This window comes from Chrysochloris asiatica, unplaced genomic scaffold, assembly GCF_000296735.1.
Source record: "Chrysochloris asiatica unplaced genomic scaffold, ChrAsi1.0 scaffold00236, whole genome shotgun sequence".
Lineage (NCBI taxonomy): Eukaryota > Metazoa > Chordata > Mammalia > Afrosoricida > Chrysochloridae > Chrysochloris > Chrysochloris asiatica.
In genome coordinates this window covers 1959920-1974680 of record NW_006408754.1, presented here as the reverse complement: position 1 = coordinate 1974680, position 14761 = coordinate 1959920, and the positions used below count along the sequence as shown (strand labels likewise).

Sequence of the window (14761 nt, the reverse complement as noted above, 5' to 3'; positions counted from 1 at the left end):
AAAAGGGCAGCTCAAAGGACAAAGTAATGTGTGATAATGCAAAGACCAAAAGGGAAGAACATGTTCAACATTTATCAATTTGAAAGAACAGAAGAAAAAAATTCAAGCCTTGACTTGCAATATTGAAGGGTCATAACACCCTCGGAAACCCTGTACAGGGTTGCTATGGGTCGGACCCGACTCGATGGCACTTAACAACAACAACAATGGATAAAATGGAGTCCTGGTATGGAGATGTGGGTTAACTCTCTGGACTGCAAAGTCAGTTTGAACCTCTAGGTCAGCACTTCAAGCTTACCAGCTGCTCCTGAGAAACCCTATACAGAGTCACTATGGATTGGAACGAACTTGATGGCATGTAACAACAACAGAAACTTGGGCAAAATACTCAAAGATTCAAAAAGCCTAAAAAGAAGACAGAAGGAATACACAGTCACTGTACCAAAAGAATTGGTTGATGCTCAACTATTTCAAGAGGCAACATAAGATCCAGAATCGATGATACTGAACGAAGAAGCCCAAAGTGCACTGAAGGCACTGGCTAAAAAAAAAGCTCCAGGAAGTGATGCAAAACAAATTGGAATATTCAAAAAATTGATATATCACTGGAGGCACTCAGTTATCTATGCCAAGAAATCTGAAAAGCAGCTGCCTGGATAGCTGACTGGAAAAGGTCCATGGGTGTGCCCATTCCCAATACAGTAGACCTAACAGGATATGGAAATCATTGAACAATATCATTAATGTCACATGCAAGCAAACTTTTACTGGAAACAATTGAAAAATGGAGTACACTGTCATGGAGCTGTCTGACATTCAAGCCAGATTCAAAAGAAGACATGGAGCTAGTAGTGATATCATTGCTGATGTCAGTTTGTATCTTAGCTAAAAGCAGAGAATACAGGAAAGATATTTATTTATACTTTATTGACTATGCAAAGGCATTCAACTGTGCGGATCATAACAAACTACGAATAGTATTGCTAAGAATGGTCATTCCAGAATACTTCATTGTGCTCATGGGAAACCTATACATAGACCAAGAGGCAGTTATTAAACAGAACAAGGGGCTACTAAATGTTTAAAATCAGGAAACATGTGAATCAGAGTTGTGTCCTTTCACCATACATATTCAATCTGTATACTGAGTAAACAATCTGAGAAACTGGATTATATGAAGAAGAACATGGCATTGGGACTGGAGGAAGACTAACAACTGGTGATGTGCAGATAATACAATCTTTATGCTGGAAGGAAAGACAGTTTAAAATATTTACTGAAGAAGATCAAAGACTACAGTCTCCAGTATGGATTGTACCTAAATGTACAGAAAACAGAAATTGTCACCCCTGTTGTTGTGTGCCATCAAGTCGGTTCCGACCCATAGCGACCCTGTATAGGGTTTCCAATGAACTGCTGGTGAGCTTGAACTGCCAACCTTGCATTTCAAATGGGTTTGCAGTCTGGTGCCTTAGCCCACAGTGCCACACCAGGACTCCCGTCACCCCTAGATCCCCCTCCCCCAAAAAAACCCAGAACTCCCTGGTATGGCACTGTGGGTTGACTGCAAAGTCAGTTTGAATCACCAGGTTGGTGGTTCAAGCTCATCAGCCACTCCTTGAAAATTCTACACAGGGTCACTATGGATCAGAACCAACTCGACGGCACTTAACAACAGCAGCAGCAAGACCAATAAAGGACATAACAATCAATGGAGAAAAGTTATCTACAACCAATGCTCATGGAAGCATCAGTCAAGACATCAAAAGACGTAGTGCATTAGGCAAATGTGCTTCAAAAGACCTCTTGAAAGCACTGAAATTTGAGGATTTAGGTGCCCTTGACTCAAGTTATAGCATTTTTAATCACCTCATATACATGTGAAAGTTGGGTAATGATTAAGGAAATCATAGAACAATTGATGCATTTGAATTATAGTGTGGAGAAGAATATTCAAAGTACCAAGAACTGCTGGAAGAACAAACACATCTGTCTTGGATGAAGTACTGCTAGAATGCACCTTAGAAACAAGCATAGCAAGATTTTGCCTTTTATTCTTTGTACATTTTGTCAGGAGCAACTGGTCCCTGGAGAACATAATGGTTGGTGAATGGAGGGTCAGTGAAAAAGAGGGAGCCCCCTACAACAATGGGCTAAAACATAATAATTGTAAGGATGATGCAGAACAGAGCAGTTTTCATTCTGTTGTGCATAAGGTCACTGTGAGTTGGAACCGATTCAACAGCACATAACAATAGTATATGAATGGACTATAAGGCGTAGGTCAAAAACCGCTTTTTTGATGAAAATAAGACAATGTGACAAATGTAGGCCTATAAACAAGAATTAGAGATATAAGAGAAAGAGTGTGGAATTTAAAGTGGTAACGAATTTGAAGCCAAAAGAATTGAGTTCTTGTCTGGTTTTGACATTTACTTATGTTTGCTGGTGGTGGTGGTGGTACGTTGTGGAGTTGGTTCCAATCATAGCGACCCTGTTATTTGGTTTCTGAATCTGTAAATCTTTACAGGAGCAGAAAGCCTCATCTTTGACTCGTGGAATGGCTGGTAGTTTTGAACTGCTGACCTTGAGGTTATCAGCCTGACTTGTAACCACTACACTCCTAGAGCTCCTTGTTGATTATTAAGAGAAATAAATAGTGATAATAAAACATAACCACAGGGTCACTGTAAAAGTTAAATGAAATAATGTGTGAAAATGCACATAGGCAAACATTATAAAACAATAATATTTTATCTCAGCAGATATTAAACTACTCAAAACTGCAACTAATCTTTCTTATGCTTTGTGCTTATCACAATCCCATACTCACAGAAAACTTTCAAAACTGCTTGGTGAAAAAATAAATACCTAGAAACTACAAACCAAATGGTTGTTCTGATCGCATGCATATTTGTACAAAGCAGATTTTATAACATGCATATGCAAACTTTAAAAGATTTATGCTATAAAATAAAATAAAATTGAATTTAGATGTATATTTATCAATATGTTCACTCTAGACCTAAATATACAGGCACATTAGGTGTGTCCCCTGGTATCTGTAGAGGTTTGACTCTAGCACTCCACCCCACCAATATCCATAGATGTTCAAATCCTTTATATAAAATGGAGTTGTTGTTTGTAAGTGCTGCGGAGTTAATTATGACTCATATAGGGTTTACAAGGAGCAGCTGGTGGGTTTGAACTGCCAATCTTGTGGATCACAGTGTAGTGCTGATCCTATAGAACCATACCAATAGTAGTGTTTGCATATAATCTGAGCACATTTTTCCATATACTTTAAATCATTTAAGATTACTTATATTAACTAATGCAATGTAAATGCTATGCAAATAATACTTTATACTGTCTCTTAGCCTTTGAAGAATAGCTTTGATCATTTAATTGCTTTTTTCCCAAAAAATATTTTCCATGCAGGGTTGGTTAAATCCATGGATACAAAACCTGGGGATAAGAAGGGCCAACCGATAAATGGTTTAATAGTTCACATATATTATGAAACTAGAGAATGAAAGTGAAGTTTGATCTCTTAATGAAACCTATCACAATCAAAGCACCTGAGAATCACTGAAGGAAAACAAAATCCTATTTTGAATGATAATCTAACTTCATGAGTTAACTGCAGTGTGTTGCTATTTCTGCAAAATATTAGTCACACATGATCACTCTTTAGCAAACCTTCCTGAATGCAGCTTGAATTTTGTTTACAATGTAAGAATTTTACTATCAAACTCAGTGTTCTCACCTTGACAAGTTTGGAGGCCGGATCAGTTTTATATATAAAAACTCTATGAAGTTACCTGGGTCTGTAGAGGCAGTGATTTAGGTGTTTTGTTTGAACTCTTTTGGCCTGAATGAATATTCTCATCTGAGGGTCAAAATACAGAATAGATGTGTAAGCTCTCAATGACCATCTCTCTGGAAACCTAGAACAGAAAATATCAAAGGCCTTGATGATATAAAGGAAGTCACGACAACATTTCTTTGAAAAGAAATAAATGAGACTGTCAGGCTATGAAAGTTATTACTAGAAGCTTCAAAATCTTTTCTTCTAAAATGAACATTTAATTGACTAATGTTATCACAACACCAGCAAATACAGCACTCACATACTTCATTAAGTAGCTTTATGCAAAAACTGACATTTTCATTAGGATTGAATTTTTGTTGACAGCCAACCATCCCTAGTCAACATATCAACAAAAGAAAATACACTTTTAAAAAATTTTTATTGTGAATTGAATGAAGGTTTGCAGAGAGCATCATCAGTTTTGCGTTCAACAAACATTGACAGCAATCCTTTCCATGCAAAAACAGTTATCCCCCATCTTCCCTGTGGTACCATTCTCCTTCCCATTGCTTCTCAACTTTGTCTTCAGGTAAATGTTGCTGTTTTGATTTTGAATGATTGATATGCCATGGTAAGGATACCTTACTAGTGTTATTGCCCCCCCTCATGTACCTATCTGGTGTGGCACTGTGGGTTAATGCGCCAGACTGCAAAGCCATTTGAACTGCAAGGTCAGTAGTTCAAGCTCACCAGCTGCTCCTCAGAAACCCTATACAGAGTCGCTATAGGTCAGAACCGACTTGACGGCACTTCACAACAACAACAACAGCATAAACCTATCTACTGCTGGCTGTAAGTTGTGCCACAAGGGTGAGTTCCTTTACAGAAATTAGGAGTAGTTGAGGATCATAGTCTCCAGTTCCTCTGGTCTCTTTCTGACCAGTAAGCCAGGTCTTTTTCTTTTTTTCTTTTTTTTTTAGAAATAAATTTCTTGTTCTACAAGAACACATACTTTCCATTAAAGTGTTGACCAAACAGGACAAAATCTGATCAAATATACAAAACAATTTCCCTGCTTAAAACATAACAACAACAACAAAAAACTAGCCCCACATAAATAAAAAATATTTCCACTAATTTTTTAAGAATGAAAATATAATTTAAATGTTTCTTTAAAAAACATAAACAAGAAACAAAACTATTTCATAGTGCAATAAGCATTGAAATAAGTACAGACAGTTGAAGGGAGAATTCTGATGATTAGTGATAAATGAAAAAGAAGAGATAAAAATAAACCATGAGAAGACAATAAAATGGGAATACAAACAATGTAAATAGACTATGAAGAAAGCAATCATTTAAAAACTGCATGTTGCTGGGAAATCACTGTCACTGTGTATCAATTCCAGGGACATTCTCTACTCAAGTCCACTTATGAATTAAAAATTTCATCCAATTAGACACAATATGAAGATCAAATGTAAGGTCAGTCATGCTTATCTTTATTTCTGGATCTCAGAAAAGTCTCTGGGGTTTTAGAGAGCAGGGAGCAATAAACTCATGAGTTTTATAACAGACAAAGATGATATAAGGCCTGCCTAAGAAGGACTCCTCAGCTGGGATATGCCACTGCCAGTTACTCATTAAAAAAGGCCAGGACTCCAGGGAATTTACAAGAGTGAAGGTGATACCCATAAGAAATCTAAGGATTTCTTGGATTATAAATTTGTTCAGGCAGAATTTATTAATAAAGTCAGAAATTTCCTTTACTTGTTTAAAGGAAAATTATTTTAAAGTAAGTCTTGAGTAGAATTTTCCCAGGATAAATTGTATAAAAGTATCTAGTGCATGGCTATTATTCCATAAATAGTAATGCATTTTTAATATAAATAGAGGATGTCTGCTCTAGGGCATTAGTGCTGTTGTTAAGTGCCATGGAGTCAAGTAAAGACTCATAGCAACCCTGTATAGGATTTCTTAGGCAGTACATCTTTGCAGATGCAGAAAGCCTCATATTTCTCCCACAGAGTAGCTGGTAGGTTTGAACTGCCAACCTTGTGATTCACAGTTCAGTTGTTTATCCTGCACTAGGGAACGCTGCACTGCTGTTAAGTGCCGTTGAGTCCATTCCAACTCCTAGCGACCCTGTACAGGGTTTCTGGGGAGTGACTGGTGGGTTTGAACCACTAACCTTGTGGCTCAAACTGACCTTGTGGCCCAGTGCTTACTTAATCCATTCACATACAGTGCCATGCCAGGATTGCTATACTAGGTATGCTGTTGTTTTTGTTAAGTGCTGTTGAGTCAGTTCCAACTCAGATCAGCCCTGTATAGGGTTTCCAAGGAGCAACTGGTGGGTTTGAAGTGCTGACTTTATGGTTCACAGTCCAGTGTTGATCCTACAGTGCCACACCAGCACTAGGGCACAGTGCTGCATTACTGTGATGAACATTTAGCATACCACAATCAAGTAAATCTTCACCTGTTCAAAGGAAAAAAGTTACCTTGAGATTCTATTAATATTTTGAATCTCCTGATTTGAAATTTCTTTTAGAAATGGTAACTCTTTCTTTGACTCTTCACAATGATGAAGAATCTCTGTCATTTGAAGGTAAGAGAGTCAAAGGAATTCAAATCCAAGTTTGAGAACTTGAGATAAAGAAATGAAGATTGATGTGGTAAAGTACCACCAAGTCAATTCTGACTTACAGAGACCCAGTATAGGGTTTCCAAAGAGCAGCTGGTGGATTTGAACCACCTGCCTTGTGGTTAGCAGTCCAGTGCTGATCCTATAGTACCATGTAAACAAGATACAGATACAAAATAAGGGCTCAAATAGTATCTTTTGATAGTTCACTAGCTCGTTCAATAAATATTTATAGGTAAATACTCATAGTATAGGAATCTTCCCTGTTTATAGATAACATCTCTATTCAGAGATTCACTAGAAAAAGACCCATGGGACTTAACATATACATGCCCTCATGGAGGATATTGATTACAATAATGTATTTTAAGGATACATGAAGTGTCTTCAAAAAGTTCGTGGAAAATGTCATTAAAAGAAAATGGAAGGAGCGATGGCAAGATGGCAGACTAGACAGTAAGGCTATGCAGACCTTCTTTAACAAAGATAAGGAAAATCAAATGAAACAGATGCAGATGGTAGTCCTGGAACCCTGAACTTCAGATGAAAGGATAGGAAAGTAGATTGAATACTTACTAGGAGAGAAAACTGAAAAGAAACAGGTTGGTAACCTGTACTGACCAACCAGAGGCAGTGCAGTCATCTTAAACTTTTATGAGTGACTTCAGAGACAAAACAGCATGTTGCCTTTGCAGAACCATACCAGTAACTCACAGAGATAAACGTACAAATTTTGCTTGTTCCCCACACCCGTAGCAAAGCTTCTGCTTTCACAGCAGTCAAATAGCACAGAGGTGTGGAGTGCAGTTGTGAGCCCCATCAAAGTGACTGGGAAACTGTCTGCACCAACCCTGACATCTGGTTCAGGACAGCCATGCTCTAAACCTACAGAGCCAGACCTGGACTAAGCCTCACTAGGAGAAGCATCTGAAGAGATGCATTTGTTGTTAAGTGCCATGGAGTCGATTCCAACCCCATAGCGACCCTGTATAAGGTTTCTGAGGAGCAGCTGGTGAGCTTGAACTGCCGACCTTGCAGTTCAAATGGCTTTTCTGTCTGGCACATTAACCCACAGCGCCACAGAAGAGATGTATAGAAGGACAAAACAAGAAGGCTCAGACGAGCCCAACACACACCATCAATTTGAACTTTCTTGAGTGGCACTGAAGGCAAGAGGACAGTTGGTGGCACTGAAGAATAGTGCTTATTGGTGAAGAGAAAGGTGAGAATTTTTTCTTGTGCTCCACATTACCCAGGTGACAAGCAGCAGGAACAGCCCCAACCTACATACAATTCAAAGAAGCTCCTGTTCTCAGGTGTCAGAGGAACTTCAAAGGGAACAGAGAGGTAGCAGCACCAAGCTGCCACTTGGAATCAGGTGCAGCCTGCTTCAGACCTGCATAGTTGGCTCTGGCCAGTTCAGGACTAGCAGTACTTCTCACACTTGGCTGCCCTCTGGAATGGACTACCCTAATCCTCTGGCTGTTTTAGGATCTACACAAAGTACTTTCTGATTGGGTGTCCATCTAGCGCAGTGGTGCCACTATCTCATCCCTTACCCACCCAACATGAAAGGTCCTCGACTGGTAGGAAATCCCAAATTTTCTCTTCTTTGGGTCTGGCACATGTCCTGGTTTTTTTCTTTGATTGTTTTTGTTAGTTTTTTTTCTTTCTTCCCTTCTTCCTCTCTTTACCTATCCCTGCTTTTTATTATTTTAGCTGTGAAAGTTGGATAAAGAATAAGGAATACTGTACTAGAACTGATGTATTTGAGTTTTGGTATTAGAGATCAAAATTAAAAGTACCATGGAATGCCAGAAGAACATACAAATTTGTGTTGAAGAAGTACAGACAGAATGCTCCTTGGATACCAAGATGGCCAGACTTCGTTTCACATACTTGGACATGTTATCAGGAGGGACTAGTCCCTGGAGAAGGACATCATGCTTGGTTAAGTGGAGGATCCGTGAAAAAGAGGGAGCTACCCCAATGATATGGATTTGCACATAGGTAGCAACAAAGGGTTCAAGATTGACAATGATTGTGAGGTTGATGCAGGATAGGGCAGTGTTGTGTTCTGTTGTACATAAGGTTGCTTTGAGTTGGAACCTACTTGACAGCACCTAACAAGAGTGAACCATCTCAGCTTTTGTTTTTTCTTCTATGCTCTGCTTCTCATTCACAACTGCTGCTGTTTCTTTCACTTCAACAAAACAGCCTGGCACTGGTCTATGAAAGCTACATAGAGCAATGGAACATAATTGAGATCTCAGAAGTAAATCCATCCACATACAGTCAGATGATCTTTGACAAGAGGTCAAAGCACATCAAATGGAGAAGACAGATAGTGCTGGTGAAACTGGAAATCCATTTGCAGAAAAATTATGTCACACCATATACAAAAATAAATTCAGAGTGGATTAAGGATGTAAATGTAAAACCTAGAATTATAAAGACCATCAATACAAACAAACTTGGGGGTTCTGATACATGCATGCCATACATACACTGTAAAACATAATGAAGCATACAGTAGAAGACAAAACAGATGACTGTGACTTCCTAAAAATTAAGACACTTAATTGCGTTAAAAGATTTCACCTACAGAGGAAAAAGAGAGTCCACTGACTGGGAATTTTTTTTTTTTTTTTTTTGGCAGTGACATCAGAAGATGGACTGATCTCTAAATTTATAGAAAACTATAACACCTCTACAAGAAAATGATAAATAACCCAATTAAAAAATGGTCACAGGATGGAGCAGCTGGAGACTTTAGATCCAGAGAGGGAGAGTGACTGTGTGCTGAAGACCTCGGGGCTAGGGGGGAAGGATTGCATGGAGGGGATCGTAACCATGGCAATGAGACAATATACGATAGAATGAATGTTCTTCCATGTAAACTATCACATAATTCACAATAAAACATTAAAAAAAAAAAAATGGTCACAGGAAAAAAACAGACATTTCACCAAAGAAGACATTCAGGTGACCAACAAACATATGAATAAATATTCTCAATCATTAGGCTATTGGTGGTGATGGTGTGCTGTGGAGTCAGTTCAACTCATAGTGAGTGACTTTGTGTAGGATTTCTGGGGCTGTAAATCTCTACAGGAGCAGAAAACCTCATCTTTCCCCCATGAAACAGCTGGTAGTTTAGAACTGCTGATCTTAAGGTTAGTAACCCAACTCAAACCTCTACACTACCACAGCTCCTCTAGAGAAATACAAATCAGAAGCTGAAGACAACTAAATAAGTCCACAAGAGCGAAAATATGACCTTGAACATATCCCATCAGAATTTGGAGATCATCTCAAAAACACATTCGGTTTACTAGACACTAAAGACCAAAGACCAAAGGAGTTGTGGGATGATATCGAGAGCATTAGACAGGAAAAATGCAAACGGTCATTAAGAAGATAAGAAGGAAGGAAAAACCAAAATGGATGTCAGAAGAGACTCTGAAACTTGTTCTCCAGCATAGAGATTCTAAAGCAAATGGAAGAAGGGAGGAGATAAAAGGGCTGTATAGAAAATTTTAAAGGTCAGCTCGAGAAGACAAAGTCAAGTACTATAACAAAATGTGTAAAGACCTGGATTAGAAAACCAAACGGGAAGAATAGTCTCAGCATTTTTAAGCGGAGGGAACTGAAGAAAAAATTCAAGTCTTGACTTGCAATACTAAAGGATTCTATGGACAAAATACTGAATGATGCAGAAAGCATCTAAAGAAAATGGGAGGAACACACAGTCACTCTACCAGAAAGAGATGGTCGATGTTCAACCATTTCAATAGGTAGCATATAGTCAAAAGCCAATGATCCTGAAGGAAGAAATCGAAGATGCATTGAAGGTACTGGCAATGAAGAAAACACAGGAAATTTATGGAATACAAACTGAGATCTTTCAAAAAGGCTAATGCAGCACTGGAGGCACTCACTCATTTATACCAAGAAACTGGGATGAAAATTACCTGGCCATATTTGTGCCCATTCCAAAAAAAGGTGACCCAATGGAAAATGGAAATCATTGAACAATATCATTAATATACCAAACATGCACAATTTTGCTAAAGATAATTCAAAAATGACTGCAACCATACATTGACATAAAATTTCCAGAGGCTCAAGCCAGATTCAGAAGAGAACATGGAATGAGGGATATCACTGCTAATGTCAGATGGATCTTGGCTGAAAGCAGAGACTATTAAAAAGATGTTTTCTTGTGCTTTATTAACTATGGCAAGGTGTTAGATTGTGTGGATCATGACAAGCTCTCAACAGCATTTTGGAGATTGAGTATTCTGGAATACTTAATTGTGCTTATCAGGAACCTGAAGCAGTTGTTTGAAAAAAACAAAGGACCACTGAATAGTTTAAAATTAAGAAAAGTGTGCAACAAGGTTGTATTCCTTCACCATATTATTCAATTTTTTTCTGAGCAAATAATTTGAAAACTCGATTATATGAAGAAAAATGTGGTTTCAGGATTGGAGGAAGACTCATTAACAACCTGCAAAAGCAAATGATACAACCATGGTTGTTGAAAGCAAAAAGGATTTAAAATACTTAGTGATGAAGATCAAAGACCACAGCCTTCGGTATGGGTTGCAACTCAATGTAAAGAAAACAAAAATCCTCACCACTGGACCAATAAACAATATCCATATAAATGGAGAAAAGATTGAAGTTGTGAAAGACTTCATTTTGTTTGGATCAATCATCAACACTCATGAAACAGTGGTCAAGAAATCAAATGTCATATCACACTAGGCAAACATGCTGTGATATGACATTTGATTTGTCATATAAATTAAAGTTTTGAAGAATAAAGATGTTAGTTTTTAGGGGCACCTGATCTAAGTCATGGTATTTTCAATAACCTCATATGCATACAAAAGTTGTGCAGTGAATAAAGATGACCATAGAAGAATTGATATATTTGAGTTATGAAGTCAGAAAAGGATATTAAAAGTACTATGGACTGCCCCAAAAACCAGCCAATCTTTGATGGAAGAAGTACAATTAGAATGCTCCCTGGAAGCCAGGAGGGCCAGACTTCATCTCTCAAACTTAGTATATATTGTCTGGAGGTACCAGTTCCTGGAGAATTATATCATATTTGGTAAAATGGAGGGTCAGAGAAAAAAAGGAACACCTCCAACAAGGTGCACTGGCACAGTGGCAGTGATGATGGCCCCAAATGTAGAATGATTGTGAGATTGGTGCAGGACCTTGCAGTGTTTCATTCCGATGTGCCATAGGGTTGCATGAGTCAGTACTGACTCGATGGCACCTAACACCAACAACATAGTCCTCATATATCAGCATTTTGCACGTAGGTATATATACAGATGCTCAGACTAAATAGTTATAGGAGGGAAAATAGGAGTATACCCACAAATATATAGGGGTTTGACAGAGGCTATTTGTACAGGGACATTTACCTTTGAGGCAAACACACCTATGAATACGATGGAGCATACAGGTGATACATTGATGAAAACTTCTTAGATATAATCAAACATCTTAAAGCCACAAATTTCTGGGTGTGGTCAATCAGTACCATAGTCTCAGGGGTCAATGGGCATAACACAGTCCACAAAAACAATGTTCTACATCCCACTTTGGTAAGTAGCATCAGTAATCTTAGAAGCAAATGAGCAACCATTAAAGGTGCAACTATAGGCCTCTTCACTTGAAGAAGAATATTTCTTTAAAGATTTGAAGCTACCTGGAATTAACTAGTCCAATGGACCAATGGTCAATATCAGTCAATACAACTCTGAGACCTAAAGAATGGGATGGTGCCTGGCTACCACTGCCAACTACTCAGAAAGGGATCACATTAGAAGATACAGGATAGACTGGGAGAAAATATGGGAAAAAACTAAAAACTGTAATTAACAAAACACCATGCTTACTGGTCAGAAAGATACAGGAACCCGAGTATGACCTACATCCTTCAGTCTGGAACAAAACTCACCTTTGTGGCCCAATTTCCAGTTAAATAGTGGATAGATATATGGCAGGGGCCAACATACTAATAATATATGCTCACCATGGAATAGTTAATAATGCAAAATCAAAAGGCAACATTTATCTAAGGACAAAGTTGGGAAGGGATAGGAAGAAGGATGGCTTGGAAATAGAAACCACAGGTAGGAAGTGGGGTAACTGTTGTTCCATGGAGAGAATTGCAATCACTGAGAGTTAACAAAGCATATGATTTGAATGTAAAACTGATGATATTCCCTGTAAACCATCAATCAATTCACAATAAAAAAAGCTGGGGGAAAAAAGGAAATGGAATTTGTCTATGAATTTTTGAGGCCTCCCCCTCATGTGAGCATAGATGAGTCATAGGGAAAAGTAAAAGTGCAGCTCTGGAGAAAGATATGTGTAGGTTTCCTTAATTTCTATCTTTCTAATGAGGAGTCTCAAGGAGTATACTCTTCTAGTAAGAATAAAACAACAGAAAAATGTGTGTGATATTTTTGCTCATAGAATGCCATTAAAGACTTAATGCCCAAGATTTGAATTGGCTACTGGAACATATGTACCTTCTGGATATACCAATATCCCTGAATCCCAGAAGGAAAGCAAGATTTCAGAATAATTAAGATTATTTGCACAATCTAGGAAAAGTGAACCAATATTTTCCCTGAAGTAAAAGTATATGTTAGTGTAGAGCACAGTTTACCTCCCAGTCAAATTCCCAGAAGCAGGCCAATAGCCAACCTTGCAAGCAATCCTTTCTAAGCACTGAAGAATCCTATGTTCATATTTCTTGCATATAGACCTATTATCAAAGTCTCTTTATTGTGACAGTAACAACACCTCACATGAACTTTTTGAAGCCCTCTCATATGTTATTATGACATCTGTGGCAGTGAAAAAAACACAAAGTAGACTAAATATAAACTATATATGAAATGGCCACCCAACATAAAATACAAACTTCTTTAAATGATGCATAATATCCTTCATGATCTCACCAAACTCTCTAGCTTCATCTTTCCTGGCTTAACCAAACAAAAAACAAAAATCACTACAATTGTGTCAATTCAGATTCATATCATAGCAACCCTATAAAGGGTTTCCAAGGCTATAAGTTTTGCTGCTGCCACCATGTCAATATATCTAATTAGGAGTCTTGCTCTTTTTCACTATCCATCCATTTTTCCAATCATAATATTCTTCACCATGGACTGGTTTTTCCTGATAATATGTCCAAAGTCTGAGAGATGAGAAGTCTTACCATCCTGGTTTCAAAGGAACATTTTCTACTGTCTGCACTTCTTCAAACACACACTTGTTTTTTCCTATAGTTCCTTCAATACTCTTCTCCAACACTATAACTGAAATGCATCACTTCTTCTACAGTTTTCCTTATTCATTGTCCAACTTTCACACACATATGACACTATTGAAAAGACCATGGCTTAAGTGAGGTGTACTTTAGTCCTCAAACTGATTGCTTTACTCTTGAACACTTTAAAGAGATCCTCTGCAGCAGATTTGCCTAATGCAATATGTGTTTTTTTTTATTTCTTGACTGCTGCTTCCATGAGTGTTGATTGTGGAATCAAGTAAAATTAAGTCTTTGAAATCATCCATCTTTTTTCCATTTATCACGGTGGTATTTATTGGTACAGTAATGAGGATTTTTGTTTTCTTTACATTGAGGTACAATCCATACTGAAGGCTGTAGTCTTTGAAACTCAACAGTAAATACTTTTTTACTCTTTGCTTTCAATAAGCAAGGTTGTGTCATCAGGAAATTGAACATTGTTAATGATTCCTCCTCCAAAGCTGATGCCACATTCTTCTTCACACAATCCGGCTTCTCAGTTTATTTGCAAATAATCCGAGAAGCTGGATTGTGTGAAGAAGAATGTAGCATCAGCTTTGGAGGAAAGACTATGGAAAGCTTTGTGAAGAATTGGTATTGCAGAACATGTAATTGTGCACATGAGGAACCTGTACATAGAACAAGAGGCAGTCATTTGAACAGAACAAGGGGATTCTGATTCTTCAATACTTTAAAATCAGGAAAGCTGTGCATCAGGGTTGTATTCTCTCACCATACTTACTCAATCTGTATGCAATGAGCAAGTTGTTAGTCTTACAAAATTCTATCATATGTGCCTACAGGGAAGCCCAGTTAATACTACTATTATTCAAATTTATGCACTAAACACTAAAGCCAGTGAAGATGAAACAGAAGAATTCTACCAACTTCTTCAATCTGAAATAGATCAAACATGCAATCAAGATGTATTGCTCATTACTGGTGA

At 37.9% G+C, this 14761-nt stretch overlaps 1 protein-coding gene across 1 annotated transcript in view; it reads right to left on the bottom strand.

Moving 5' to 3' along the window:
- Positions 1-14761, bottom strand: part of MORC1 (MORC family CW-type zinc finger 1) — a 292206-nt gene that overhangs the window by 200420 nt on the left and 77025 nt on the right. Inside the window, exon 9 of the mRNA XM_006873316.1 lies at positions 3825-3950. Within this exon, the coding sequence (XP_006873378.1) occupies positions 3825-3950 (126 nt within the window). The remainder of the gene's footprint in view (positions 1-3824; positions 3951-14761) is intronic.